Source organism: Dreissena polymorpha, chromosome 1, assembly GCF_020536995.1.
Source record: "Dreissena polymorpha isolate Duluth1 chromosome 1, UMN_Dpol_1.0, whole genome shotgun sequence".
In the NCBI taxonomy this organism is placed as follows: Eukaryota; Metazoa; Mollusca; class Bivalvia; order Myida; family Dreissenidae; genus Dreissena; species Dreissena polymorpha.
This window is the reverse complement of record NC_068355.1, coordinates 196,073,379-196,101,032: the sequence shown is the minus strand read 5'-3', so window position 1 is coordinate 196,101,032 and position 27,654 is coordinate 196,073,379. Positions and strand designations below refer to the sequence as shown.

The 27,654-nt window shown below is 32.5% G+C and overlaps 1 protein-coding gene across 6 annotated transcripts in view; it reads right to left on the bottom strand.

Moving 5' to 3' along the window:
• LOC127864471 (insulin-like growth factor-binding protein complex acid labile subunit) overlaps positions 1–27,654 on the bottom strand; it is a 349,772-nt gene that overhangs the window by 93,992 nt on the left and 228,126 nt on the right. For all 6 annotated transcript variants that reach the window (XM_052404091.1, XM_052404094.1, XM_052404090.1 and 3 more), the window contains 2 exons: positions 14,166–14,237; positions 13,716–13,787 (listed from right to left, as the gene is read on the bottom strand). In XM_052404091.1, the coding sequence (XP_052260051.1) occupies positions 13,716–13,787; positions 14,166–14,237 (144 nt within the window). The remainder of the gene's footprint in view (positions 1–13,715; positions 13,788–14,165; positions 14,238–27,654) is intronic.

Below are 27,654 nucleotides of genomic sequence, written 5' to 3'. Positions count from 1 at the left end.
TGTAAATGGTATGTCCACTGAGCGTGTAAATATGAAATGTTGTAAACAAATCCTCGTTGTAAAAAGATGTACAAAATGACTTTATATACGGTAAACTTTGTCGTCTTAATTGTCAATCTTCCAGATAAATTAACCTTATTAAATTTTGAATTGAATTGATAGACAGAAAAAAGTTTACTCAAAAAGTCACTTATGTTGGTATTGCAATATTCTTCCTAATAGATCATCTGGTGTTCATTACTTAAGGACTTGCTTTATAACTTATTGTTTTACGAGGCTCTTTCAAGATGTCGGAAAAAATAAGGTATGTATCTCAAATGTAAGACAAAGATTAAATGATACTTTTATTCAAAAGTAGAATGAGACATTGTGCAACTCAAGCATATTGCCACTATAGAAATTAAGCGTTATTTAGATATGTGCAACTCAAGCATATTGCCGCTTTCAAATTGCAGCGTTATTTAGATATGTGCAACTCAAGCATATTGCCGCTTTCAAATTGCAGCGTTATTTAGATATGTGCAACTCAAGCATATTGCCACTATAGAAATTAAGCGTTATTTAGATATGTGCAACTCAAGCGTATTGCCGCTTTCAAATTGCAGCGTTATTTAGATATGTGCAACTCAAGCATATTGCCGCTTTCAAATTGCAGCGTTATTTAGATATGTGCAACTCAAGCATATTGCCACTATAGAAATTAAGCGTTATTTAGATATGTGCAACTCAAGCGTATTGCCGCTTTTAAATTGCAGCGTTATTTAGATATGTGCAACTCAAGCATATTGCCACTTTTAAATTGCAGCGTTATTTAGATATGTGCACTATTATACCACTTTTAAATTTCAGCGTTATTTTGATATGTGCGCTAATAAAATAGTTCGTACATGTTTTTCTAAATTATGATGCTATTCACATTTTCTGTAGAAAGTGAAAGAAGAACCAAACCCTCTCCCGTTCCTATAGGTAAAATAAAGTGTTATGTGTGTAATATATTAGAATATTAATTTCACATTTTCTTAGAGCGCATAATGTTTTCAAAATTAAGATCTCAATATATTCCATTTTATAACATATACTGACCTAACATGTACACGTTTATTGAATTAGTAACAACTGAAAATAAAATGTTGCTACACAAACTATTATGTTGACATATTTATGTGTTAAACGGTCGCGTTTAATTTACCGTACAAACTGTATTCGAATACGTTTTTGTATTTTTTATCAATTGCCAGCATTATCATTTTAATAAAGATATTGTAACAGGATCGTTCCTGTTCCTAAATACTCCTTAGAAATGATAGCTGTTTAATAAGTATTTGATTGCATGGAATAACAGCTAATAAATAAGATTTAAAAATTTAACTCAGATATACTATGATATATATATCAGCTGGACGGTATGTTTTTAAATACAAATCATGTGCCTAGTTTTACTCACAGTTTTGTTAGTTGAGGCAAGTCGCTGAACGCTGCCCGAGGAATATTGCCTAACCTGTTGGACGACAGGATCATGAAGTAAAAACCAAACACCGCCTTGTGACTAAACAATCAAACAATACAGCAAACCCATTAAGAAGGGTTAGTTTTTGATTTGAAGAACACCCAAATATAACAAGTTTACTGATAACACAAACAACACATAAATACTGTAAGGGATAAGTGGTAAGCAATTAGAATTATCCCCAGCGAGTCCCTGCAAAATAGCAGGTATACCTTACTGCTGTTCGCTATGTGAAAGCACTGCAATCGTATATTGATCTAATAAGATGGGCTATATTTATAAATAAAGGAAAGGCATTGTGTAAAATACACTATGTAAATTTGTCATAACTTCATTTATATAAATACCATCGGGTTGGTTTTTGTTTTATTTTCCGTTTAGTTTACACCGAAAAACTCAAACAACTTTGAACAGCTGGGAATATGTTATTCAAGTGACAAAAGTATCATCCTGTACTCAACGTCTCAATATAAATATATGGTTTCGTTTCAAACTAAATTAAATGGCAAAATGGACTTCTATTTGTACAACATACACATAAATAACGCATACCCATTTGGATTATCGTTGCTTTAACAAATATGTTATTATTTTTTAATTCACAAACGTCTAAAAAATGTTCTTGTTAGTATTAGTTTAACTTTTTGATTAGTTATACAATGTTATAACTATTTGTATGTGCATAACACACGTTCAGATCTTTAGACTTATTGTACTTTCCTTAACCATACATTATCGGTAACTTAAATAAGTGTGTTAACAGCCTTTAAACCATTTATACTATTTTATACTTGTTTTTTTTTTATAAAAAAAAGCACAAACGGTTTAAAACGTATTCAGGACTACGGTTAACGCTGTAGAAATCAAAGCATGCATATTGAATATATAAGTACATCACTAAATACAATTTAAAGGTTTTAGAACTGTACTACATCATTTTGAGGTTCTTTGCATATTCCTGATAACTATAGTAATCTAAATCCAAAACATTAACCAATTAATGATAAAGGTGGTATTGATACTAATACTGAATATGATAAAGATAATGACGATTATTATTCTAATATTTGTAAGCATGATGTTTAATATGACAATGATCACTATGCTGATCAATATGCTCCCAAGCTTTGCGAGATAATGCGGATAATGATAAGTGTGATAATTCTAAGGATAACTTAGACATTGAAATATATGATAAATGAAAGCCTTTGATACAGTTACAGTATGAATAACCCTTATCTGGCCAAAGGGCTACTTTAAACACTGATCAGATTCATGTAACTTTAGAAAACAGTGCTATCTCCCAATATTAATTGAAAACGAATGGTGGAATTGTCTTAATGTTTGATGAGATATCCACTTGATAAATCAACCCTTCTCTGTTTAATGTGTAGCACCAAAGTAAAAACACACGTTTTAAAGCCTTTCCATTCAACCAATTAAATAACCATTACATTACTTTCCCAAATCAAGACAACCATTTGTTTTAATTCGCAAATACGATCTTAAAATATCAATGTTTGAATGCAATTAAAATCGTCATCCATTATGGGTTTTCGTGTAATTGTTTTTTATGAACGGTTGATATAAAACTCAAATTATTAACTTATTAAATTCATATAAATATGTATCTTGTATAATTGTGATAGTTGTAATCATAATGTTGTATATAACAATGATAAGTATGCTGATCAATATGCTCCCAAGCTGAGCGAGATAAGGATGCGGATAATGATAAGTGTGATAATTCCAAGGAAACTAAGACACACAAATTATATAATAAACGAACGTCTGTGATAAAGTTACAGTATTGATAACCGTGATCAGGCTAAATGACTACTTTTAACACTGATCAGATTGTTGTGACCATAGAAAACAGTGATATCTCCGAATATGAATTGAAAACAAAAGGTGGAAGTGTCTTAAATTGTTTTTGAAATATCCACTCGATAAATCAACCCTTTTCTGTTTAATGTGTAGCACCAAAGTAAATCCACACGTTATAAAGTTATACAATTCAACCAATTAAATAATCATTCGGTTTCTTTTCCAAATCAATACGATCAACAATTCTTAAATGTAAATGCGATCATTAAATACAAATGTTTGAATGCAATTTAAAACGTCATCCATTATGGCTTATCGTTCAATAGGTTTTTAATGGACGGATGATATAAAACTCAAATTATTAACATATTAAATTCATAAGTATGAATCGTGTATTTTAAAATCATCTCATGACATGGTGTTTCGTTCTTATAAACCGCTGTGCAGACTATATAATATATATTTATACAGGCACTTATCATATTGATTTAGTATTTTATATAGCGATCAAGCTACTTTTATAATATTTCTCCACACACAATTACATATCGATTAATGTTTAATAGACAACGGCACGAAGTGATAATACCAACGTGTTTCCATGATGTGCCGTATTATGAAAGTCCTTTATAGAAATAATATATTAAATATAAAGAAGTGAAACTCCAGCTGCTGGAGCAGTATTGAATTATTATCATAAACAATCAGTTGGTCCTTTATTTAAGGCACAATACAAAACAACATAAACACAAATAAATAGTCGTTTAGACATATATTGAAGGAAAAAGTCGTTCCTGTATTTGTTTACTTTCATTTGCAATTTTCACCCTGAACTTAAACATATTGTCGAAGTACACGTATTAATTAAATACAACATACAATTTGTACTATCATTGGCGAAACATTGAACAATATTTAAGCATGTTATGAATACAACTTATGTATAATTTAATGGCTTAGAGCATTTTCTCCCTTTAAATACAGAAAACGGAACCAGTTCCTCATTCCCTGTGCAAACCAAAATGTGATACAATATAGTCTATATATATCTTATTCATGTGTACAAATCTGAAACACACATCTATACATATTCTGACATACGTTCCTGTTATATAAAACTTATTTCAGAACATAATTGTTTTAGTAATACTCCAGTTCCTGTTCTTGGACTGAATAACAACAATGATATTCAGCATGCTTCGGATTCAATGAAGTTACACAGTTCCTTTTTTTCACAACCAAATTTCGACAAGAAAAAAGGAACGGGTCCCTTATTGTATCCTTTAACCGAATAAGGAATAGCAACAAAAACAGAAGGAGAGGGAGAAAACAGAAAGAACGAACCGGGAAACAGCGAGTAATGACGGCTTTCTTTTAGCGCTCGTCAAAATAAGTGATCATTTATTAAAAAAAAGCCTTAAAAACATTTTCGCGATAGTGCGTTTTAGTGTCTGTGCAACCAGGGAAAAATGATGTAACAAACCACAAAAGACAGCTGGGCATGGATTGGAACTAAAGGCGTTTTTATTACACGGTAACTCTTGAATATAAATGTATTGGTAGCGGCCATATTTTTTTTACCCGATGTTTACCTGCGTTACCCGCGTTGTACACAGTTTGTGACCTCAAAGTGTAACGGTACAATGTAAAGGCCACCCACGCTCGACAAACCAATGTATACTGGGCAAATTAGTGAGATAATAAAGTGATTTGGACAATGACAACTGAAGAAAAGAAACGTAAAAAGGGCATAAATTCTACTGGTAATATCAGTGAAATTGATTTGTAAGAATCACCATCACAAAACAAACAACAAGAACAAACTCCAAAACCTCAAAAAACTCGAAAGGCAAAAATGTCAAAAGTTAGAGAGACCTATTGGAAATCAGAGTATAACGTGTCCTCTGAAATAAATGGCATGCAATCCCAACTAAAAGACATTAATCATAAGTAAGCAAATGTAGCATCAACTGTCGATAGGTCAATTGAAGAAATAAATTCCAAAATTAAACAACTTATAGAAAAAGACGACGCACGAATTAAAAAGACCATGAGAGAACTGTTATCTGACATGAAAGACGATATAGTGATTTCACTTTTAAAACAGATCGAAGTGCTTGAATCGAGATTATTCGAACGCGAAGTAGAAAATGATAAACTTAAACAGGATGTTAAAGGGCTGAACAAGAAACTCGCAGATCAAGAAGTCAATTCCAAACTGGCTAATTAAATCGCCAAGAACGAATCTGAAAGGAGAAATATTAAGACTGAGGCAAATCAATATAGCCGAAGCAACAATGTAATAATTAGCGGAATTTCGCATATTGAAAAAATCGTTGAGGGAAAAAAACAATTCAAGAGGTTTGAAACCGCTGAAGAAACAATCAAATACATGGTTGAAACCCTGAACACCAAACTGGGCTGCCGGATAGACACAAGCGATATCGACATCGCACATCGTTTGAAGAAAAGACCAGACGGTAAGAAGGACATTATTGTGCGTTTTCAGTAGAGGTTACTGCGAAACTCAGTGCTAAAACAAGGTCGTGTTGTCCGCCAATCAGGCATATTTGTTAGAAAAGACCTCACTCCTCTGAACTTAGAGGTCTTCATGAGTGTCAAACGAAAAATGTCTGACGTAGTGTCCAGTGTATGGACCCGTAATGGGGGTTATCTTCTTCAAAAACGCACAGGAACAGGTCTCCCGCGTCGACTATGAGGACTATCAGACCTGGTTAGACCTGCCTTGGCCGAAACAAACAACAAAATAACGACGGTCAGCGCCGTCATTATCTATCACTGAACAGTATAGACTTGTGAATGATTTAAACTGTGCTATCATGCGTTACAGAACTTATAAATGGATGTCATTATAACAGCTCTCGTTTTATCATGTTTTTCAGAATCGGTTAAATAGGTTCACGAGTAAACGCAATTCTTTTGTGTTGTCGCCTTTTTATAGACAAGGTTAACAAAGAATAGCATAAATGATGAATATTGATTTCACGTAAATAAATATTACAATAATAAGCAGTTAACAAAATCAACGTTTTGTATTGTGAATAAGCATAACATGACACAATAAGTAATAATACATTTGATAATATTTATTGTTAACAACTTCTTATGTAAAGTGTTTACATCAAGGGAAAATATATAGAAGACATAATAGAGCATTAAATAAGAATATTTTTAAATATTATATAAATGTTACATTAAGTTTACTAATTATTGAATACTGAAGGCTACATCAAGCTCACGATGTTTACATATTGTATTTTGTATAATATATGTAATAGTGTAATTAAATTGTAAAATAATAAAACTATATAGTGAACATCAACTATAAGCAATAAATAATAATATTTATAAATATCATATACATGTTTCACTAAATAGACTTTTCATTTTATAGAAATATATACAACAATAATTAATCTAGATCACAATGTTTATATGTTGTATTTCTGTATGTTTTTGTATAGTGTAATTAAATTGTAAAATAAAAAAACTATATAGAGAACATCAACTATAAGCAATAAATTAAAATATGTATAAATATCATATACATGTTACACTAAATAGACTTATTATTTTATAGTGATATATACAACAATAGTTATTTTAGATCACAGTGTTTATATATTGCATGTTTGCATATATTTTTAAATAGTGTAATTCACGTGTAAAATAATAAATAAGTATTCAAATAATAATAATAATCAAACTGTAAAATAATAAATAAGAATTCAAATAATAATAGTACATATATACACCACAATCTATACATATGTTTTCTCTTTATTATAGTGTGGTGTATTTGCGAGCACTATTTTTTAAAACAGTTGTCGAATATATTGCCTTCAACTGTTGTTGTTGTTTTTTTTGTTTTTTTTTGGGGGGGGGGTTCCTTTTTGTTAAAGGCACAAGAGAAGCATACATACATCTGTTGACCAATTTTGGGTCTATATCCATAACCAAAAGCACTGACTACCACGCATCCCACGCTACCATCGAAACCACTAACACCCACGCCACCAACGCTTCCACCTCGACTGCCGCAATCACCATCATCATCGCCACCAAAGCCACTATTATAATCCTACTAATCTAATAAAATCATCATCGACAGCAACATCCTCTTCATCATCATCGGCTTCGTTATTTTTATCATTCTGGTCATTATGATTTTGAATATGATAATTATCAATTTGATGATAATAGTCTCTCTGTGAGAAATGATGATGCGGATAATGATGATGAGTGTGATGATGGCGAGGACAATTAAGAAAATGAAGACGTAGATGATAACCTTGGGAATATGATTAAGTTATAGTACCAATAACAGTGATAAGTCCACAAGGTTTATTTAAAACACTGATCGAATTATCGAAAACATAAAAAAAACAATATGATCTCACGAACACTTTTTGAAAACAAAAGTGGTGTAAATATTGCGATGATATATGTACTCAAATAAACCAATAACATACTCTATCATGAAGAACTTGAAACTTGCTCAGCTAGAGTGTTCATAAAACATGTAAAGAAGTTAAGTCTAGAAGTGTTGAATGATGTTTTCATACATGATTGTAGTTGAAAATTTGAAAAATCATAATTAAGTAATCTTAATCCCGAATAAAGACAAACATGTGGCGTTGGATATTACGTGTCAGACAATTTGGGAATTAATACGTACACAAATTAATATTATATTTTTGGATAAAGTGAACGAATCTTATACGCTCAATCTAAACATCCCCGTAAATTGACAAATTTTAACATACCTACACTATATTTTTTACTCCGGATATAATGTTATTGTCGAGGTAAGAAGAGCATCAATGTTTTATATTTTTCTTAGTATGTCGGGGAATATTATTGTTCCAGAAATTGCCAACATATAATGTCATGTTATTCATTCGAGACACACGGTAATGCCCTGTGAGAATGCTTTTTTTTAAACGCACTCAGAGTAGTCTAACGTTTGACATTCCGCGACACAGTGTGTTTGATGACTTCATATTGTTTTACCATGTACACACAATGTTTATCTCTAGTTAATCATAAAAAGTGTATAATTGAATTACATTTAAAACTTTTATTTTTAACAAAAATAAAAAATCATGTTAGCTTTAAATAGTGGCAGAGTAATCAATATTTAGAAGTTTGTAATTCATTAACCAGACATTTAACACACAGTTGTCACATTCGAAGCATGAGTGTGCCATTGAGAAAAACCGTTGCCTTGATAGATTCACGCTATCGAGGAATGTAGCATTAACTCAATAATTTATTTAATATAAAACAAAACATGAGTTAGATTTATTCAGTTATAACTATCGAGCCTGTGTTATTTGTTTAAATAAGTCAATTATAAATACGTATAGTATCAAAGGAATATACAAATAGTAGTATATTTTTTACATTTTAACTAAGTAAAGAAGATCATATAATATTAAATATATGTTTAATTGTTAATTAAAACGTCTTCCAATAAAAGTTATCATGTCATTTGTAGAAATGGTATTTTTGGCCAACACTATAATCTTAGAAACGGCTTACATTATATTGAAACAATGACACACATATTCTATAAACATATCTCCTGTAATCTCAGAGAATGAAGTGTTTACAGTGGCAATCGTATTTAACAATTATACCATTTATATTTGCATTTATCATTTCGTCATGTTCTATGATATACCGATAAAACCACAATGATAACCTGTTTCCACCACACTTAACAGAATGATTGATTTCATATATTACCCCATGCCTTTATAAGTACTGTTGAACGAAGTGATACGACTAAAGTGGTTGTATGATGGACTGTGTACAACATACGTTCTTAATATTAAGAATATAGACGTATTTGCATAAGTGAAGGTGCACCGGTATTTGTTGATTTTCATTTACGCTTTATTACCTTATTTTTAACATTATCGTAGTTGTATATATATTATTTTAATTTAACATACACTTATAATTATATTTTACGAAAGGTTTAGCAATTAACTCGCAAACCATGAATAATGGCTAAAACATTACACAACTAAGTGGGACGATTCACTAACTGTGCAAGTCTTTAAACTATTAAGAACTGACTAGTTGAATGTATCATTATACGTTTGTTTGGAATCACAAAAACAGATAATCGTGAACGTTTTAGGTATGTCTTTATATTTTACTACGCGTTTTAATTCAGTTCTGCGTTTAAACAGTGATTAAAACAGGAACCGCAACCAGATCCTCATTTCTAACACAAACCGAAAAAAGAAAGAGAGATTGTCTGACAAAATAATTCAATTATATTTATCAATATTTGCAACTTATTGAGCGTTTCGTTGTGTAATTGATTTAGCGTTCGTTATATTTATTAAGCACATTTCCAATGTTTCAGGGTCCAAACTCTCAACACGGAATACTCATTAACTATAATCGAACTAGTTATCTTAGAGTATACAAGTACATATTAAGCAAGTAAGGTCACGTGACGTCAAGTTTGGCCTTTGAATGTATTTTTAATGTCTGCAAAGTAAGCAAGACATTCACCGGAGTTTGGACTAAAACCCGCTTGTATTTAGCTATTGGTTTAGCTTTTGTTTTAACGTACACTACCCCGTGTTTAAGTGCCAAAAAGTTCCAAAAATTGAGTTGTCCCAGACTTTAGACTTAAACGTTCTTGTAGATTGCATAAGCATTTTACAATCTTATATAATAACGCCTAAATACATCTCATGCACGTGTCTATTAATCAAATTTAATTGCAACATCTTTATTTAAATTGTAAAGTACAGCGATAATGTTATATATACCCAAAAGGCAAAAGCAACAGTTTTTCTGAAATATGGACTTAAACAGGCTTGCAGAGTACGAAAGCACCTGTGATGCTGATTTATTTCTATCTTACTGAAAAAAACACAAACAAAAGTGATTATCACGCAAGCAAGTGGTCTCACGGTACAAAATGTTGCGCAAAGTGCGCTTTTCCTGGTTTTCTTGTTTTTAATGACATTAAATCAAATACCAGAATAATTAGAATTGAACATATATATTTAAGTTCGATGGTATCGAAAGCCAAACACTAATTGAAACCTTCTTCAGTCCATTTTTTGTAGAACCAGTACTGATTGTCTTTTTGGGAAGATATAGAGAATACATGGTTGGTACCGAGCCGGAGAAAGTCAATCAGGAGAGGCTTAGACAAAAAAATTAGAGCGAGCCCTATTTTTCTTTTTCTGGCAGAACCGAAAACACGTTATCCATCTCGGCACCAACCATGAATTATATTTATCCTGCTTCAAGCCGTTGACACATTTTATCAAAGACAAAATGATAAATTGACATTACAATATAATTATTCTTGTCGAGCGAGCCACCTACATGTTCACAACATTCCAGGCGACCGAGTTACTACCGATTGTGTCAAGTAAAAAATAGTTTCACTTTAAACAGTTCCTTTTACTACTTTCCTATTGAAAATATGAGGAGAAATAATAAAACATATCGATAATGTGTTATTCTTCTTCGTATAAAATGAAAAGAGATATGCAGCAGCAAAACAAAAACTTAGTTGTATTAACCTTAATGGCAACTTAAATATATTGCTTAAAACAATAAATGCACAACGAAATACACATCCATTATCTGTTCTTCCATCCTGTTAACAAAATCCATTTTTTGTTTTTCCATCCCTATTATCGAAATGTATTTTAAACCACGCTATTTTTTGATAGCGTCTGTATCGAATGCTAACCACTCTGACCGAAACCCCGATATACAAAATCGTAATCCTGCGAATTATTTTATTCCTATTTAAGTAAACAATTATGAATGACAAACACACAATAAAATACATTTATGATTCGTTCGATGCTTTAAAAATATTTTTAAAATACTGTTAAAACCACCACGTCAAACTTATTGTCCATAAAATCCTGAGAGAAACTAGTATCTTTCGTCTCAGAAATGACGTCAAACTAGATACGTCATTCATTTCGTAATCAAGTAAATGAAAATGATAAATACGGAAAGCTTGTTCTGTAATATATTTTAAAGAAAAAAAGGATTATATATAATATAACGATACAATTCATGATGCGCCCAATACAGTTCTAAGGTCAGATATTATAACATGTGAATCGTCACAGTGTGCGTAGGAATACACTACTTCCTGTTGACCGGAGATAGGACAATTTATTCCACCCTGCTTTATTTAATCAATGTTTGAAACAAAGGCAGGATAAAATAGCATGGCAATCGTCATAGCGTGCGTAGGCATACACTTTTTCTGTTGACAGGATATAGGGACATGTATTCGACCCGGTTTTATTTGGTAAATGTTTGCAACAGGGACAGGATAAAACAAACCGCCCCCTAATAGCGACCGAAACATCGGCCTCCCGATCGCTAGGCGGACATCCTATCCACTACATATTCAAAATTTGGGGATTAGTTATTTGTCTTTACTCTAAATACTGTGTTTGCAGAAACACAGACACGCGCTATAGTCAGAAGAACACATTTCATGGAGTTTTAGATATCGCCAGCTAAGCTTAGTTACTGGTTTGATAGTAATCAACAATAATCAATGAAATGTTACCACATTTATAATACAAAATATAAGCACAATACAATTTAGTATTTTGTGTTATTGGCTCTTAATTGGAAATTAAATTGTATAGTACTCGAATATATATATATTAAACAATGTTAATTGTCTAATATGTTTCATCACACCCATTGTTTTTATTTTGATTTGATTTTGATTTTGAGATGTTGAGACATTAGAAATTCGTTTCTAGAATTCTGCATATTTAATTTAACTATTTTCCTGTAAGATTCTCTATATGTATATATAATTTGAGTGATTAATACATACATGTGTTTATATGTATTTTTAAAGAGTCGAATATTTAAGCTTTATCTTTAATTTAGATTTTGTTATTTTGATGGCGTTCGTTTTTGACCGTTGCTTTTCCTCTCCAAAAAACCTCTGTTAAGAAAGTCTTAAACCTAAACACAAACTACACATAATTGTTTATTGATTAGTGATAGTGCATATCGTGTTTAAATTTCGAAAAAGGACACATTTATGATGATTTTAGTGCTTAAAAAGAAGAGAAAGTAAGGCATTGACAACGTTCGCATCACGTTTTTAAATAAGATAAACTGTTAACTTTAGATCACACGTTGCTGTTTCATTAGTAGGCGTCTTGGTACTTACAAAACTCGGGAAATCTCGCCAAATACATTTTCTATGTAACAAAAATATAATCACATTAAATATTATCATAACTAATGACCACGCAACTCATAAAATAATAGGAAAGTTTAAGTAGATAAAAAAAGATAAAAAGTATATTAAAACGGGAATGTTGCAATTTGAATACTGTTGAAGATGTATACAACTGTACCCGATAACTTTGACAATCAATGTTGTTCGAAAAATGAAACATTTATTCTAAAACATGTTTTATTTTCATTTATTTATCAATACTTAGGTAGTTGTTTCGCTGCTAAATAAGGAAAAGGAACTTTATCCTTATTTTTAATTCAAGAAGTATAACAATAAAATTTTTTGTTTAACTTTATCATAAATTAAATACCAACCTATCACAAATCTTTTAAATACTAAAATGCATAATTATTACTAAATTGTTACAATAATAAATGCTGAAAATACAACATTTTCACGGATCGAACTTCATGAAGCGTATTATATATAGTAATTCATGTAATATATTGCTTGAGTGAAATGGACGCTTTAGGCGTGACATTCACCGGGATAAATTGACATACATGTATTGTGTACTCACATTAAAAGTAATCGTCAGGTGGGCTGTATCGAGGTAATGCAGTTTAATTATTCGCACCTCAAATATATATATATATATATATATATATATATATATATATATATATATATATATATATATATATATAATTCAAACATATATCGCTAAACACGTTTGGAATTCAACCAAATAATATTCAACTATTCAAACGGAAACAAATCCAAGTTCTTGAAAAACGAAGATTGTATTACATTTGTTAGATTTGGAGTGGAGTTTTGTACACAATATGGATACAATTAAGTACGAATGAGTATCTTACCAGAAGATATATCTCGATCTATCTTTACAGAATGTGTATTCTGAACCATTGTTAGACATATTAAATGAGTTTTTATAAATGACGTGTTTTTCAATATTGTCACCGGTAATTATTATTTAAGAAATGTGTTAATTTTATCAAAGTTGTGTAAACTATGCATTACTGAAACGACTTGAAGAAATACATAAACCAAATTGAAAATTATAAATCATAATTTCACATTTGTAATATGTACTGTATTAAAGCACTTAACATTTCTTACAGTTCATATAGGTCTGGCATTCCTGCAAATGCACCGTCGTCTATGGATTCGAGTTGATTTGATGATAAATATCTGTAACAAAAACAAATCGTAATCTTAAGCAACGAATGATACCTATACTGTAACTAAATACTTTAACAAATATATTAAATAAGCTTGGAATGTGTTTAACATTCGTCTGCTTATGTATTTTTATGGAAAAGGATAGCAAGTGTCTATATTCAAAAACAAAATTAAGCAATATATACGAATATTTCACAATTTCATCAATAAACAGCATTATGCACATAATTTGCCAAACAATTGTGCAATCATAAGACAATTAAACAGCAAGAAATAACAATCTTAAATAAATAAATTATATCAAGCATATCATTGACTAAAACATGTATACTTGGACATATGGACGGCATTTATTTCACGACAAAACATTTGTCTATTGTAACTCACAGAAAGCGTAGTTTTGCCAAGCCCCTGAACGTCGCCCGGGAAATGTTGCGTAATCGGTTGCCCTGAAGGTACCTGAAAAATATCAACCAGCGCCATGTGATAAACCATTCAAATAGCATATTTCAACATATTTCAAATTTACCCGATGGGAACACCGGTAATAGCTGTGAATCAGGTACCTAAAGTAAAAGCAAACAACGTCTTATGATTACACATTCAAGTTATACAGGTAACATGTTTCGTAAGTGCACGTTCTGGATTAAAAGAACAACAAAAGTAAACACGTGTCATGATAATACAGGCAGCAGATGAAATCACACAAAAACATTGAATGTAGTCTAGTTGTTAGTCAGTAGAGTGATCTCCAGCGTGCCCCTGCTAAATAAGAGGTATACCTGTCTACAAAAGCATTGAATGAACAAGTCTAGATGTAAGCCAGTAAATTGATCTCCAGTGTGCCCCTGCTAAATAATAGGTATACATGTCTACAAAACCATTGAATGGTCAAGTCTAGTTGTAAGTCAGTAGAGTGATCTCCAGCGTACCCCTGGTAAAAAAGAGGTATACCTGTCTGCTGGTGACTTTGTTAAACGCACTACGATCGTATATTTGTATAGGATAGGATGTGTGTATAAATAAGAGATGATACATTGATAGTTGTATGCCTGCAATGGGCCATGTAATTTATTTTCTGAAATTCTATGTATTTCGAAAGTATCTCGGTGTTTAATAATAATTAATAATCATTGTACTTTCTAAAACCATACAGTCCCAATGAACCTTACTAGTGTTTACATTGAGATTACTTTTATTTATGATATTATACATGTTTTCTAAATATTTATTGCAAACGCTTTGATTGATCAACAATTAATTACTATATGCACATCGTCATCAACGAAGACTTTGTTTTAACAATATTCACGTAACGGGTAAAAAGTGTAAATTAAAAATAATATTTATAACGCAACGTTTGCTTCGTTATCGTTTTTTGGTCAATATCTTCCAAATATAAAAACAATAATAGTGTTTAAATTTTAGAATATCTAAGTATGCGTTGGTTATTTATGTGTACATTTCTGAATATACCATTTAAGTGTAAGCACGGTAATGAATTTTCGTTTGCAGTTCTATTTTCGAATTTTTCCTATCGTTTTGGTATTCTGTGTGCTGGCTACATCGATCATATGTAACCGTATAATATAGCGCTCTTTACTTCCCTTGGGTATATTTAATGTTTGTTCACCTACGCATGTTAGAGACGTTTGCCGCCATTGCTATTTAGGCAATTTCTTAGACGTTTATACCGGTTTATAGCCCGCATGGTGTAAGTTTTCAACATGTTATCACTGCTATATTGCTTGTATCTTGTTTAGGCAGTAATTCTTTTGAGGTATATTCGTTCATTCAGGTTTTTTCAGTAAATATTGTTCGTACTAAAATTACGTCGTACCTACCCTTTCGACCATTTGAGGCTATTTGTGAGGGTAACTTTCAAAGATTTTCTTTCGTAACTATATAGTTGTTTATAACTTCATATAGGCTATACGTCTTACCATTTTCAATCAATTAAAGTATTTGTTATTATAATACATTATTTTCGTTGTATTTTACTGAAGAACTGAACGTATTTTAGTTTTGTTTTGCAGCCATTTACCTTATGTCGAATTTAATGTAAGAATAAATACTGATACCACCACATACAGTATTCTTGTTCGACCCGACCTGGTTCTCTATCTGTTTCCAGAGCAGAATAGTAAAAATTGGACTACACTTGGCTAGAAGCAGGTTGAGACGAAGGGAACTGGACATCGAACTACATCCACGTTCAAAATAGTCACAGTAAATTCTCATCTGTAGTTAATCCTGAGGTAAGAAAGTTTATTGAATGTGAACAAGGATTGTTCGTCCTTTATTTACCAAAGGAACGGCTTTTATGAAAAGATAATTGATGACTTTATAAAGCGCTGTTCTACTTAACTGCGCAAAGTGACTGAAATTGTGGATAAAGTAAGTAGTTTAACTTATGATAGTAATGTTGGTAAAATCAATCTTATTGAACAGCAATTACAAGAAACCTATGACAGTTACGTGGAAGTTAAATATGCATTTGAAGTGTACTTAAAATCTGTTATAAGTGAAGCAAGTCTTACAGAATTATCGGCTCTCACTACAAACGTGTTGCTACAGGAAAAAGCGAAGTTACACGCGCTGGAAAATATTGACGAAATTAAACAATCAATATTGAAAAAAGTCATGTCAAGAATGAAACCAAATTTTGTTCATGGTAGTGTGAAGAAACACAGTTCGAGATCCTCTAGGAGTGAACACATTGTATTGAAACAAGCAGAAGCCAAATCTGCCAAGATACAGCTCAAATATACATGAACTCAACAAGAAGCAGCAAACAGAACGCAGAATTTGAAGCAAATCTCTAAGTTCTTTCTCAGCAAAAGGCTTTCGAAACTGCGGCTGCGGAAGTAAAGGTAGTACAAGAGCAAGATGTCGACGGCTCTGATGGATCAGATGGTCATGTTGAACCAGACGTTAAATTCAAACTGCAAACTTTGCCTGTTGTAAAGCCTGACGATCTAGTTCAAGATTACATCAATAAATTCACAAACAATCCCACAGTGGCTGACAATAATATTGGGGAAAATATGCGCAAACTCCTCTTTAAAAAAATACATGGCTATCTCGCGACTGACTATATTTAGTAAAAAAGCGGAGTCTTATCAATCCTGGAAAACGAGTTTCAAGAATGTGATGTTCGAGATGGATACAATCGCTTCCGAGGAAATGGATTTGGCTATGAAGTGGTTGGGGCCAAGTTCTCGCTAGCACGCAGTAAGCTTGTGATTATCGTACCCAAGAAATCCGGTATTAGCATGCGATGAACTATTTTCTCGACTTGATGAACGTTATGGAAAAGCGGAGTGTCCACCAATCATTCACAAGGCGAATTGAATCAGTCTCTCGACCGACCTACACAGACTCACATAAATGGTATGATCTTAGTGACTTGCTGAATGAAATACTTGGCTTGAAAGAAGACAAAGAAGGTTTCTCAACGGCTATATCGTTATATGATACATCGATTGGCTTAGCACCTATACTAGTCAAGCTTCCAACAAATGTTCAAGAACGGTGGGCAGCCAAGGCCAACGATTACAAAAAGAAACATATCGTTAGTTTCCTTCCATTCACTGCATTCGTGGAATTCATAGGAGACGAGGCTACTATTCGTAACGATCCATGTTTGCGAACAGCACCTACAGTGATAGGAAACAATTTGTTAAGGGCAGAGGCCTGAGTTTTAAATGTCTGAAACCGAACCACAGTGTTCAAGAGTGTCCAACTACGGTGGCATGTTCAAATCGTACCAGCGACGATGCAATGCATTCGGATTCGTTTTGTACATCCTGTAGAAAGAAAGGTGGAGAGACCACTCAAAGAAACAGTATGAACAATGAAAACAGTAAAGTGGGTCCACCACAAGTCACCAGCAGATTTACAATTGTTAATGATGTAGATAACATATATTGTGCAATTTTTTTTCTTGTAAATGTAATTGTTGATAGTAATCCTGTCAACAAGCTTAAATGTTATGCTAGTGTATATGAACAGTGAAATAAGTCGCTGGCAAAGAATGAGTTGTTCCATAGCTTGCATGTTGATTTTCCTGAGGAAGCATTTCATGTCAATACTTGTATTGGAATATCCGTTACAAAAGGTCGTTATTGTACAAACATTGTTTCTTACAGGTTACCTTGTGTCATTAAATGTCCATATATACCATTTAACAAGTCTGAACTTTGCACATCCAATAAACTGAGACAGATTTCTCACCTTGCAAATGTTGCCAGTTTCTTGCTCCCTTATGATCCCAATGTTAACATACTTATGCTGAAAGGTATGGATGCGATTGACGTACATAAGGTGCATTGCAGATTGTAGGACAACCAGTGACATTTCAACGTATTGGTCTCGGCTGGGTGGTTGTGGGTTAACTTTTTGTAAGTGATGTTCATGCCTAAAGTAAGGTAAATGTCAATAAGACCCAGGTGTTGTCTAGAGGTAGGAAGTCATTGTTTAAGCCCTGTGATACAGTCTTTTTTGTAGTGGACTCGTGTTATAGTTATGATCATGTCTTTTTCCAGACGGTCAGTAATGAACAAACACTCTCGGTTGATGATCGAACATTTATTGACATCATGATTAAGATTATGCACAAAGACAGTAGTGGTTGTTGGATTGCCCCTTTACCGTTCAGGAGTTCCAGATAACGTTTACCCAATAATCGGCAGTTGGCCTTGAAACATGCTCGGCTTCTAAATGCAAGCTTTGCTAAGAATCCTGTAAAAAAGGTATGTGTGTTGATTTCATGTTAAAGATACTTGATAACGGACATACATAAGTTGCCCCTCACTTGTCTACTGTTGAGAATTGGGAAATTCAAAAAAGCTGGTACTTGCTTATCTTTGGAGTCTTTCACCCGAAGAAGCCCAATCAGATACGTTGTGTGTTTGATTCCTCTGCAAAATTTCAGGGAACCTCTTTGAATAAAGATTTGCTCAGTGGTCCCGGCCTGACTACGGGTTTGATAGGAGTTTTGATGAGATTTAGGCAAGAGCACATCCCTGTTACAGTATATATAGAGACGATGTTCTATTGCTTTCTAGTGGATGAGCAGCACCGATATTATCTCAGGTGTTTGTGGTACAAATTCAAATATCCAGATAGATTACCGCATGCGTGTTCATGTTCTGGAAATAGCTCTTCCCTGGCTCAGGTAACTTACGGCCTTCGTATGTATAACGTATAATCAGACCCTGATGTGCTCGACTTTGTGACTAACAACGTTTACGTCGATGACAGCTTGACGTCACAATCTTCACCAGATGACATGATGAATCTGGCAAAGCTTACCCAGAATGATTTGGCTAAGTGTGGTTTGAGCAAACATCAGGTATAATTAATGAAATAAATCGGGCAATAAAACGCTGTAATTACTTAGCTCTTTTTGCTCACGCAAGCATGTATTTTCAGAAGTAAAGGTACTTTCTTTTCAAATAAAATAATACATGCAAACATGTTCAAGTACCGGCTTATATTTATACATAACTGCATAATATAGTTTTCAATAACACTATATGTTTTATATCAAGTATATTAAGAACAAAAAGACAGGAAAATGATGTTATATATCCTTAAACAACGTTATGAGTCTTTGTTTTTCAAATAGTTTGTATTGACACAAATAAAATGATTTTTTAATTGATAACAAATGAAAAACAAAAAGTTTAGTTTCACCAAAAACAGTCAAGCTTTACTTGCCTTGGCAAAACTAACGCTTTACTTCTTCATTATAGACTATTTTGTTCTATTTGCTGCTGTAAAAATAATAAGATACTGTTATATAAACATCTAGGGATAGACATCAGGCTACTCTCGAATTATACACATATTTGTTGAATATGGGTAATTAACTTTCGTCGACAGGGTGCTTTTCAGTTTGGAAAAAAACACGCTTAGTTTTACGGACGCTGGAAAATGGGCATCATACTTTAAACAAAGTTAAAACACTGACTGAACTATATGAATGGTCATTTGCACTTTACATTACTATATCACCGTCTTACATGCTTGTGTATTTTTGGACGCTGAAAGATTAGCACTTTCGGTATAAATTATGAAACAAGAACGCAATATTGGTTCAATCGCTATGTGTACAAGATGCAATAATGACGGTATATGACTGTATGAGCTTGGAAGCTGCTTGTGTTCTCACACGAATATTTAGTCCATGAAAGATTAAGTTTTGCAATTTTGGAAAATAAAAATTCGGTTATGTGCATTTAAATGCAATACAACCACTAAATTCGATTAGAAATCGCATGCAAGTGATACATTTGGACGGCAATCTATCAACATGATAAGTGTATATGTACTCTGCAAGAACGTGTTAGGCTAGAGTCCGGAAACTCGTATAAATGGCATCTGTTTACGTTAACATGACCATTATAATTAAATATGAAAACAAACGTTTTAAATACATTACATGACTAGTCACGTGAACGGGTTCATTTAAACGGAAAGTGACTTTATCAGTTGAAAAGCCGCCTTAGTTTTCTTAAAGAACGAACTAGTCCCTAGTCCGGGAAAACTATTGATTCGTTGTTTTGGACAATGAAAGCTACACTAAATTAACGCACGCGAAATTAATGTATACGGCACGTGACTTCCTCAGCTGTATACCGTAAACGAACGTATTAGAACATGTTCTAGGAAAATAATTGTATTGGAACTTTTGACCAAGGAAACATGGGGACTGTGAATAAAAAACGTACATAAAAAGCTTATTTTGATTAATCATAACGTGCACTTGACTTCATCAGCATTGTTACCATATGATGCATGGAGTTGTAAATACGACCCATCAATTGCTTGCATTGTGTTGTTCGTTTTATTCGCCGTGTATATTCTCTTACTTTCAGACGAGCTATTCCTTATTAAAAAACATAGCAATATGTTGTATTGCTTCAAACATTTTTTAATTTGTTATTTTCATAGTTCAACGGGTTTATTTTCACTACATCATGATAACATGCATTCATCTAATTTTATTTTTCCGCTGATCAGCTAATAGAATAGACTCGTCCATCAATAAATACGTTGAACGATGAAGAACAAATTGATGATTAGGTTGATCATAAGGTTGACGATGAACTTGATGGCATCTACTTCTAGTGAATATTCTATTATAGGGGCGTTCCAGTATGTGTATTTACCTTCTAATTGTTCAGTCTCACACGAACTATTCACTATTAGAAGATGTTTGCTAGGGTTAGAAAATGGCTTAAATCGATATGTGAACCACTGAACCAATATCATAGCCCATGGTAAGTGTCAGGATACCAAATACTTGACATGTCTTAGGAAAAACAATTGACAGTGACTCAAATAGTTTATAAAAAGTAAAATGTTCTTGAGTAATGTCATAATACACTATTATACTCATCATAAACAGAAACAACACCAGCAGCATCACCACCACCTACATTATAATCAGCATTATAATAACCCTATTGGTATCGTCCTCGTTCTCATCATGATCATCAATATAATCCTCATAATGATCATCAACATCGTCGTCAGTATCTTCAGCATCATAATTTCCTCGGCTAGAATAGTATTATAAGCATAATCGATATTAATAATCACCATTATCTTCATCTCCACGACAACCTGAATAATTTTTATATTTTAATGTATCTATAATTTTTAATCCATCAACACACAACTTTGATCCATCACTGTCATCATCAGAAACATCGGAATCCATCATGTTAAGCCATAACCAACAAAAACATAGCAACTTTTGCCACTACCACCACCACAGTCGCAACTACCGCCACCATCGCCACTACTAACGCCACAACCACTACCAACGCTAATACTACCACCATCGCAACCACTTCCACGATCAAAACAATCGCCACCATGCCAACACCACAACATCCGTCACCATTATTGTCTGTACATAGTATTCTCACCACAACCACCGCCATCTCCACTGCCAAAGCCACCACTAACACGATGCCATTGTCATCATATATTTATATGTTTAGAAAATTAATTTATGTATACACATTCGGATGGTGGAAGCAGTTCATGTTATGGATTTAGTAAGGTATTCAATCCTTATTTTAAATCCAGCCGAGAATAATAGTAACAGTAACATGAACTAATAATACTTGTGTAGGTATTTTGTAGAAATCATAATTTACATATTCCTGACTACAATAAATGGGAATTGTGAACATGGATATGCATTTTCTAATTGAACGTGTACCATTTCATGTTTCGGTTTTAATTAGACATGAGATATTAGTTCCGTATTACATATCTAAAAAAAAACACCGATAAATAATGACTAAATAGCAGTTGAAATATATTTAATAGAATAATAAATGGGTACATTGATCAATATTCATCCGCAAGTTGGAACTGGATTTATTCTGATTAAAATAACTGGAATGTGTTAAAATAAAGACTCTGTTATCAATGCTACAGACGGTTTTTGTAGATATCTGGAACAGTTCGGAAAATGTAAAGTTATTATTTAAGTTCGAAACATGCCTTGTTTTATTTTGCATTTGATTAAAAAAAACGAAACCGGGTGATGTTCCACATGCCACCCCGAAATAAGAATGTACATTCTAAATAAAGCAATTTGTGTAAAAATGTGTTAGAATTTATCAATATATCTAGAAATCATGACTACATGCTAATTTATATCACACAAATTAAAAAAAAACAAACAAATACAGATCCCATGTTCAGCAACTTTTGGAAAAGAAACTGAATTAAATGTTAAATTATTGTCATTAATTGGTGAATGTTTATGTATAAGCTATTAAGGCAAAACCAGTCCCTTATTTAATTTGATGACATGATTTTGTTGGCTATGTAATACAGTTTGAATAATCTTTACTATGAATGATTATTGTTAAAAGAATATGACAGTTCTGTAAACGGTTTGAATAAGTAAAGTAGATACATTTTGTTATAAGGTATAATTTAATTGCTGTAATACAGTCGTAAACAAGAACATTGGGTGTTAATAAACCATATTAAGTAATCACGTGTTAGAACAATGTTAGTATAATTTAGCTTCATATAAACTATTGTTTATAGCAGTGTGATAAGCTTTGTATAATGTACTTATTTAAAACGGACATATCAGTTCGCTATTCGGTCTGAAAAAAGAATACGTTATTTGTTCCTTAACACAAAATTTGCTATCAATAAATGAAACTACGAATACAATTAATTTATTATAATAAATATGTTGACATAATAACCACGCGTTAACTTTTGTTATGTTTTTGGGTATGGTATATATTAAGTTGTTTGTGAATTAGGTAAATCTCCTTTCGAAATTAGGTAGACATATTGATTAAGAAACCGGTTTCATTTTTTCGTCTAACGTTAAAATAAGCTACTGGATACCTAAGGAGTTATAAGAATTCCAAGAGCGGTAAAGACTCAATGACTTAGCATTCCGGAAACCAAAACGCTCAATCTGCATATTTCATAATCATATAATTATAAATATTAAACATCTTTATTAAAGTGTGCGAAATAAATTGATCGGAAAATGCCACATATGTTTAAAAACATATCGCAAACTTTGTTGCTCATGATATAAGGATTAACTTCACATGTTTATGGTATTTTCCATAACATTACGAAGCAATTGATGTATCCTTGTCTGACTTCCGAACTCTGCACTTAAACAAAATTCGTACCCAAATATATATATAATAAATCAATGTGTAACGCTTCGTTTTAAAACAAGAATTACTTTTTAGAATCGTTCTTATGTGTGTGTTAAAATTAGTGTACATATTTCCGAATATTTTCGAATATCATAACGTCACACGATTTTGTAGTTCTGTGTTGGATACTTGTTAAACACCATACCTATTGCTTATTTGCGTTTGTTTGTGTGTTGTGTTAATTTTCATTACAAAAACAGTATGCGATATAAATATTATGGCCTAAACGTATAATTAATACACTTGTATGTGTAAATCGTTACATTGCTTTATGGCTGCACAACATAACATTTGAACATTGATTTTAAAATATTTTAAATAAAAAAACAATGTGTACAATCATATTTATTAAATCAAGGTGATTGCAAAAGAAAAGCTAATGCTATAATTGCACGTGCATATATTAGTAAACGAAATAGAGTTGGGCAAGATACGCGCTTAAGAAATATATTTTTCTTAAGAAGTTTGTGTTATGAGTATGGACGATGGATATTAATATAAGACAAAATACAAAAAAAAGTTCAGACAATATTGAAAGGCCGAATACACCGAATACTTAAACGTTGAGGTTCGAATAATTGTAGGGACTACTTCATTACATAGTATAAGCTAACCTTTTAAACGTTTTAACCCATAATCATTTGCATTTACCTTAACCTTGCGCTTACCCAAGCTTTCATCATTATTATGGAACTTTGTGTAATAATAAAACTAAAAAAATACTATTCAGATACTATCTCTGGATGTGTGTTATCATAATATTCTCAGTATTGTAACGAAAACTGATCTTAATGAAATCACCATTTAGAACGTAATAGGGCAGCGTCTTTTATATTTAACGTTGAATTATGGAACGTTCGATAAGGCTTGATGTGTGATGTAATATGTCATCCTGATACATCCGTTAAGAAAAAAACAGTTGCACACCAAATTCATATATCCTGCGAATATGTTCATAATATCGCAGTGGTTAGTATAAGAAATGTTTCATTGCAAACGCCGATTTGGTATTATAATATAAATCAGAAGATCACATGATAGGCCATAAGGGTCTAGATATATATCGAACATAATTTCTTAAAGCGGACGAAGCGAGGCTTCAGCTTCAGTTTTAGGTAAGTAGGACGCTAATGTGAAACTGTCATGACAATAACTATACTGGATCTAAAAGGAACGCAGTTTAATATATGCGTTTGTTTTGTATTTGTTGATTAAAATATATGTTTTACAATTATCGGCATGATGTCGGTTGCACATCTTAAATAGATATATATAGTATATATCGGGTCGATATGTAGCCGTGTTGCACATCCGATGTCGAACCGATATAAAACCCGATATTGGCCGGCATTGGAAATAATATCGGGCCAACATAGGACCGATATGACATGTTTGCTTGGTGTCTAAGCTTCATCACATATCTGCAGGAATGTTTGCCAAATATGTCAGAAATAAGTGCGCCAATTCAAAAATAGTCGGAAAATGACACAGACTGGCAGTTGAAAACCTGTTTTAGTTTTTAAGAATCCAAGTTAGGGTCAAACGTTGAGCGTAGATGCTGGTTCATTTGGACTTTCAGCAGTCTTTTTGCAAAACGAAAAATAGACGGCATATGTATCCCGCGCATTGAAACCAACACAGTAGAGATCATTTCGAATTGGAAAAGGACTGTTGCAATTGTGTTTGTTGAAAAAAGTATACCATTATTTGTATGGACGCGAGTTTACAGTAGAGACAAAACACAAGCCTCTTAATCGATAGTGGATTTCTCTTGCGATTACACAAGTATGACTTCAATTTGAACTATAAATCTGGTATAACAATGTTTGTGTCAAAAAATAAATTACCTTATACTCAGGACAAAGTACCAGAAATTGATATCAATCAATTCCAGTTGCGTGCTCGTTTACCTTTGTCTGAGGAGAAATATAGGGCGTTTAAACAAAGTATATGAAGAAGATGAGGACATGCATGCATAAAACCCTTGTTTGAGAAAGGATAGCCAGAAAAAAGTACCAGACTTCATTTAACGCTCAGACACAATCTCACATGAATATGTGATACAATTGTATACAACTCGTTAAAGGTAATAATCCCAAAACATTGTGCATCAAACATATCAATGCATAGTAGCATGAACAAAAGAGCATGCGAATGTATGTTCTGGTGCGGATTGATGAGAGACGTAGAGGATAAAGTAGAGAAATCTACAATGTAATCAATGAATCATAAAGAGCTAATAATTCCAGTGAAATGCCTGATAGGCCGTCATCAAAGATCAGTGCATATTTGAATATGTAATACAATTGTATTGGAACAGGGTATTCACTCTGACACTAATCCTTTTCACAATACTAACCCAATCAAGACTGAGAGAAGTTCAGTGTGAGAGATACTTTGTGATGTATGAGTGAGTTTAATTACTTAAAGTGCATGCTTTTATTTAATATGTCTGAGTTGAAATATCGGGTGTTGAAATAAAGCTTCTGAAGAAGATGAGGACATGCGATGTATCAAACCCTTGATTGAGAAAGGATGACCAGAACATAAGTACAAGACTCCATTAAACGCTTAGACACAACCTCACGAATATGTTGATGGAATTGTAAACAAAGCGTTATATGTTATAATCCCAAAACGGCTACAACGTGAAATGTTGCACATTGTGCATCGAACACATCAATGTTTAGTAGCATGACAAAAGAGAGTATGCGAATTTATGTTCTGGTTCGTATTGATGAGAGACATAGAGGATAAAGTAGATAAATCTAAAGTTTGTGCACTGAACACTAGTAAAATGAATCATAAAGAGCCGTTGTTGCCCAGTAAATGTCTGATAGGCCGTCATCAAAGATCGGTAAAGATGTGTTTGAATAACAAGGCAGACATTATTCGTTGACTGGACTATTTTTCAAAATGACCAGAAGCTAAAAACCTCCATTTGTAACGTCCAGGAAATGTTATTTCGTAACTGAAAAAACCCCACAAATTAAGCGATTTGGCTACATTGATGAACGTGTTACGGATAAATGACCGCAATCCGCGTGTAGTCAATTTAAGGAATTTGGCGAAGAGTGACAAACATACAACATCGAGACAGCGTTTTATTCAAAGAATGGGACAAACTGAAAGATATGTTCAAACAATCAAGCAAAGTGAAGCTTAAGAAAAGTGAAGATCCCAACAAGACACATATTTTGCGATAGACTTTACACTTTGATGTCCAAAGAAAAAGTGAGCATGCGTATTAAAGTTTGAACAATTGAACATTCAATTAGAAAGTTTATTGTTGAATTAATATGCAATATATGTTTTAGTAAAAACAGCCTTATGGCTAAGTACTATACTTTCAAAACCATTGAAAACATTGAAAACATATGTTTTATTGCAATGTTTATGTTTACCAGTCTGTAACTTGTTTTACAAGATTTAAGTCCCTTGGATACTCTTTTTAATAAAGATATTAATGGTTCAACATATCTTTGTTAAAAACGTTACAGACCATTTTCAAAGTCATTAAAAAGTATTTGGTTTGTATAGCACTTAAATTTGGCAGATCGTTCGTATTTTAAAATATATCGTAATCATAATCTTCATCATAAAACACAACAACAACTATATCATCATCACCATCGTCATCATTTGTGTTTTTTACGCAGCATCACACTATCAAATTTTACGAAAACTTGATTATTTTGAACACTGCTAGCATTAAACTAAGCTACACTATATAAACTATACATTCAAGTACTATATCAAAAACAACACAAGTAAAATACTAGGACGGTTACTAATCTAGCTAAAGTCCTTCTGCTATTAACCTAACAGTATATTGCAAAACAGCTAACCGTTTATTCAGATTAACCCTTACACTAAAACAAATTACCTTCATTAAAAAGAAGCGCCATTTAGTTTAAATAGTGTTTGATGTTAAGTTGTAAATAATCAACGGTAAAAGCAATCAGACAACATGTGTTTTACATCATTAAACATATTAGAATGACATAATATACATATTTAATGATTTTGATGCAATCGTATTACATAAACTAAATGTATTTTCATCAGGAAGCTTCAAAAATATTGTTTTTTTTAAGCATGGACGAAATGTTCGTATTTTGTTAAATTAAATATTGCAGGAGAGA